The 6000-nt window shown below is 38.3% G+C and overlaps 1 protein-coding gene across 1 annotated transcript; it reads left to right on the top strand.

Annotated features, from left to right (window-relative positions):
* The first annotated feature begins 2270 nt into the window (after positions 1-2270).
* Positions 2271-5131, top strand: LOC142094705 (uncharacterized). The gene is made up of 2 exons (XM_075177125.1): positions 2271-2346; positions 3906-5131. Exon 2 carries the CDS (start codon positions 4124-4126, stop codon positions 4691-4693), a length of 570 nt encoding a protein of 189 aa, XP_075033226.1. The 5' UTR covers positions 2271-2346; positions 3906-4123; the 3' UTR covers positions 4694-5131.
* Positions 5132-6000: the final 869 nt, after the last annotated feature.

Raw genomic sequence — 6000 nt, 5'->3', positions numbered from 1 at the left:
CCTCATGTTACGAACTTGCTCCCAGCTGCCGTGAGTTTGGCTGTTTGCTGTATGAGGTTTTTGATTCCATCCCTCAGTCTCTCTCTACCTATCACACAGGTTATAGAACTACTGAATCACCCTTCAAAAAGCGCTTACACCCCTACACACTTCAGGTTTGCCACCACCTATTGAATACGGGCAATAGGACCCCAATATACCAGGGCCATCTTTCCGACTGGGCACGATGGGCAGGTGCCCGGGGGCCCAGCGCAGGACTCTCAATGAAAATAAAAAATTATGTAAAAAAAACAAACAATAAAAAAAACTTACCTGTTGCGGTTCAGGGCAGGTGGCAAGGTCAGGTGGTGATCCTGCTCCCTCCCTGGTCCCCTCTTCCATGCTGCGCTCGCAGTAAATGTCGGGCATGATGACTTCATTCACTGTGAGCACAGCACGGAGGAGCACAGAACGGAGCGAGGACTAAGAAAAAAGAAGAGAAGGGGATCGCATTCGGAGAACAAGGCGATTGAAAGGTAAGTTTAGGGAACGATGAGTGAGCACATATAAAAAAAAAGTGAGATATAAATATATATATATATATTATGGGGCCCCCAGCTTTGCCTGGGGGCCCATAATGTTGTTAAGGTGGGCCTGCAATATACTGTCCCACACTGGCACACAAGGCTTCTAGCTACCCACAGGCTAACAAAACCCATACCAGCAAACAAAGGGTTAAATCTTCACACCTCCATATTGTTACACAAATGTAAATGCAAGTACACACTGAGCTTGTTAATCAAATGTATCAACAAATCACACACCGACATTCAAAGAGTTAACTTGGTCGAGATATATTCTTCTTAACAGGCTAATGGATTCGTTATCAAGGACGCCACATATTTAATTATAGATTTAATATACAAAAGTACAGGGCATTCAGATATAAAGAAAAACATTTAATAAACAACTGATATAACATACACAAGCAAAACAATTTAAAATAAAAAGGGTTACATTCAGAGTATAACTTACATGAGTTGTATAATCTGTGCCATGGGAAATTGGCTAGGAACATGGACAGCTTATCAATGTGAATTGAATTTCCCAAAAGACTGCAAATTTGTTGTAACTGGTCTCAGCTTTTTAAAGACACCTTTACACCTTCCCACCTACTGGCGGTTGTGGTCTGTTATAATTTTTTCAATCACCATTTGCATGTTGTTTGATTTACTACCCAATTCTACTATGTGACCTAACTTGGAACGTCACACAGACCCAATTTTATTATTAATAAATCCCCTATGAATTTGTCAATCTTTTGATACTAAACAGGCCTAAATACCGTGTATTCGTAGAGCTTATACTCATTTCCTTAACTTCACTGTGGGGAAGAATTCTTAAATTGATATATGAGCTGCCTTTCATCATGCTATTGAGGAATATGTGGTTGATCACTAATTTTATTGTGGCATATTTTAAAACTGACTTCTTTTGTCTATATAAAATTATAGCCAAGTCAGCATATGGCCTCTTTGAGCCAGACAACCTGCTGAGCGGTTCCTAAAGGTCTATTCCGGTGTCCAAAAACTAACTTGTGTCAGGATATAGCTCACAGCAGGAGCTCTTTGAAGCTGCCACAGGCGACACTGCTATCTTCTCACACTGGAATGTGCAGAGTCCCTGAATACATACACAACAGACATTTTGACTTCATATTTTACACTTTAGTAACTCAACTTATCAATGGATTCAATTAATATACCATATTTACACTGCAGTTATAAGTAACTGTAAGGTCTCATATCAAAATCCAACCTACTACTACTTTAGGACCACTGCCTAGATGAGTCTGACTTAGTCCCTCTCAATTTTAAAACTATCCAGCTGCTACAGCCTGAAAACACACCAGTGACCTCCATTTGGTGAGTATCTAAGGAAATTGAGACTGTAAGCTCCAATGGGGCAAGGACCGATGTGAATGATGTGAAATATTATTTGTACAGTGCCACGGTACTGCTATATAAATAAATGAAGATGATAGATTCCTTCCACTTTCTTCTTCTAATAAAGGATATAATGTGAGTATAGTTAATATATAATGGCAGTGTGATGATGATCATGTATGTAATTTAGTAGAATGTGTTCTATTGTCTGTGCCAGAATTATGGAATTCTTTGTGTAAATATAGATTACAATAAAGTTTGTTTTGTATTCGGAATCCTGCTGTTTTGTTTTTTTTATGAAGTCACTTCCTGTTCACTGTAAATAAAACAATATTCAAGGAATCCTCCAGCACGGCACGAAGTGACAGAGCAAGCAGGAAATTCCTATCTTGTGTAGCTAGTCTGCCAGATAATATCATATGTCAGCGTTGCTTATAAAAGCAGCTTGCAAGTTAATCCCCGGGACAAAGGGTTATCACAAATCATTAATGATTATACGTATAGGTTTGTGGATTAAGCCTATCGGAATTAAAGAGTAATTGCCAAACCTCAAAGCACTTTCAGTGAAAATTCTCTATAAGCATTTTGTATTTTCTGTATGGTAAAGGCAAGTTCTGGGGAATTTGCCACTGACCACAACTTTAAAAGGATCTCCCCCACCCTGGCTGCAATAAACGCAGAGGCACCCTCATTTGAAAGTGGGCATTCCCCTCTTTCTAATGATGTGGTCTCTTAGGGGCGTATTCAATTGTTGCTCCGGACCGCAAAAAAATGAGCGCGTTAAAACTATTACCGTTTATACCGTAAACTTGCGCGTAAAAACCGTTAATACGGTAGTTTACCTCGCTGAATTTCATCTCGCAGGTGAAATTCAGCGAGTAATTACCGTATAAACGGCAATAATTTTAACGCGCTCGTTCTTCCGGCGGCCGGAGCAACAATTGAATACGCCCCTTAGTAGTTATTATCTGATGATCACATGTGATCACCAGACATTAGTACCATAGACTGCAGAAATCGTTAATGAGCACACAGTGAGGGGGGTTTTGTAATGTCCATCCTGGCTCCAAAAAACTATGTTGACCCCTCATTTGAAAGAGGATAGTCCCCTCTTTCCAATGATGTGCTCTCATGATTGTTAATGTCTGGTGATCACCGGTCATTAACATCTTATACTACAGAAACCATTAGTAAGTCCAGTAAGATGGTTGGGGTTCTAATGCTCAGATCACCCCTATCCTGGCTTTAGTATTCAGTAAACACAGGGGTATCGTCATTTGATGCTTTAAATTGTCTATTTTTAAATATAGGCTACCTATATTATTCCCACACTTTTTGTGTATTTCATTCAAGACCGTACATTTTCAATTGCAGATATTTATTATGAAAACCTATATGTAGAATGCTGCTTTTTGATGTTTTGGAAAGATGGATTGATGCTAAAGCAAGAAACACAAAGTATTTTTTGGCGGTGTTTAGAAAAAATATATATATTTGCTGTTAGTTCACTTTCTTTCAATTTTAAATTTAAAAAATACTTTTTAGCCATTTTTTTAAGAAATTCTTTGTTGTGACAGGATGTATAAACAGATTAATGGTATTTTCTGAAAATTCAAAGTCTTTTCAATAAAACAAATTATAATTTGGGGTACTGCATAAAATATTACTGATATTGATGTTATAATGTGACCAGGCCATAAAGTAAAATAGGCTCAGTACAGGGGTGAGAAAATCCTCAGTGGTGAAGGGGTTAATATAGATCTTTGCTTCTGTGTAACTGCAGGAGTAGAACAGTGTTTTACCACTGTAGGCGACTGCTAATATGTCACTTTATGCAAGCAAAAATAACATTGAGTATAATGCCCCTTATTTGTGCTGTTGTAATAAATGATTTATGACTTAATATATATGTTTCTATATCAACTATCTCACAGCAGTATTGTTTTTATTCTGAGGTCACTTCCTGTGATCTCTCACCAGTGTCGCTGTCACAACAGGTTGTGCAGAAATCTTCCAACACAGCACAGAGTGACAAAGCAACCAGGAAGTTTTTTTCAGGCTTCCCTTGTTACTAAGTAACATGGGTTTGGCCAGTGAAGGAAACCTGTATATATAGAAATGAAGTTTTAAAAATCCATGCACAGCTGCAGAGAGCAAACAGATTTTTACAGAAAGGAATAAGAACATTTACTGCATCCATGGGTGTATTCCTGAGCAGCCTCTATCAAGCTCTAATGAACTTCTCTGGTACCAAGGCTCGGATCCTGATGCTGGGTCTAGATGCTGCTGGAAAAACCACGGTCCTGTATAAGCTGAAGTTCAATGAGACAATCTGTACGATACCCACCATTGGATTCAATGTAGAGACTGTGGAACCCATCCGTAATGTGACCTTTACTGTGTGGGACGTAGGAGGTCAAGACAAGATCAGAGCCCTGTGGAAACATTACTTCATGAATACAGATGGGCTTGTTTTTGTGGTGGACAGTGCTGACCCAGAGAGATTTGTGAAGGCAAAATCAGAGCTCATTGCTATCTTGGAAAATGATGAAATGAGAGGAGTTCCCTTCTTGGTTATGGCCAATAAGCAAGATCTTCCAGGTGCCAGGAGCTCCGCAGATTTGGCAGAGGAGTTGGGGCTGATGAAGATACATGGACACCAGTGGCACGTCCAAGGGTGCTGTGCAGCCACAGGGGATGGACTTGTGGAGGGGCTTGAAATCCTGACTGGCTTGGTGAAACAGTTTCAAAAGAACAAACCATTCTGACCTGAGAAGACACGGTTCTAACCATCCTTCCAAGTATACAAACTTGGAACCACATACGTATGGGACAATCACCCTGTTAGAAAATTGTGACTGTTTTGTCCACTTGCATATACCTCTGCATCATGATCCAAAGATTCTGCTGTCAGGATGGTTGCCTGGCTCCCCCTGCTGGATCTGCTTTATATAACATATTATATTTTTATTGACAGATTTTAAAACTTCAATGCACATTACAAACTGAGTACTGAAAACTCTTCATGACCTCACTATGGTAACAGAAGATTATATTGAGTGAATATTTAATACTGTATACTAAGTATACCACAGTAATCTTATCCTGACAATTATTTAATCTGAATACTATGCATATGTGTTACTTCATTCTTATTTTGTAATAAAATACATGTATACAATTAAAACATAACTATTCTTAAATAAGCAGTTTGCTGTTTTATTTTGAAACAGTGCAAAAGCTACAGTATGATCAAATTTATTTGCCTATGTGTGAAAGTAAATGTCTGTCATCGCTTATTTTTTCTAGCATTTTGTTGTATTGTGGTAAAATTTACTTTTTATTTCAATTTCCTCTCTCATTCTTCTACTTTCTTTTTCTGTGTGCTAAAAAATGAATTGAAAAAAGTATATTTCAACTATAAAGGGAATACAGACAAAGCAGAATTTGGGGGAAAGTTTCTGTCTGTTTACCGCAGAGCCACATATATAACATCTGCTGTCGGAAGGCACTTAACTGATAAATGTTCATTTTTCAGACTAAATACTTTCCTGATCAAAATGTTTTTCAAATGCTGTTGTTTATTTTAAAGTATGCCCAATTCAAGGTAACTTAGTTTTATTGTTTTGGCTCTCAAAACTTCAGCGCATATAGGCATCTTTATGTAAATATAGAAGGACAATTTGAAAAGTATAAAAATAAGAGATTTTTTACACCCTGAATGTTAACGTCCATCAATTAGAACTACCACTCACTTCTCACTAACTACTGCTGATACAAAAGTAGAAGTGGGAGAAAAAACCCCTATCAGCTATTTCCTCATGCAAAGGATCAGGATATTATGTGCATGTGTCCCTGTGCTCAGGGCTGTCTTAACACATGGGCACGCTGGGCAGTTGCATAGGGGCCCCATAGGCTTGCAAACTTTTCATTATATTATTCCGGGAGATTTATTCAGAACCTTCAAACCCTCTTTATAAAAATGTTTAGGTGGACTAATCACCTCAGTATCAGCTGTTATCTATGCATGCGATCTTGCTGTTGCGAATACATATTTTGAACAAAAACAACGTAC

This window comes from Mixophyes fleayi, chromosome 6 (assembly GCF_038048845.1).
Source record: "Mixophyes fleayi isolate aMixFle1 chromosome 6, aMixFle1.hap1, whole genome shotgun sequence".
Taxonomy (NCBI): domain Eukaryota; kingdom Metazoa; phylum Chordata; class Amphibia; order Anura; family Limnodynastidae; genus Mixophyes; species Mixophyes fleayi.
Note: the sequence above shows the minus strand (reverse complement) of the source record. Positions and strands in the feature narration are given on the sequence as shown.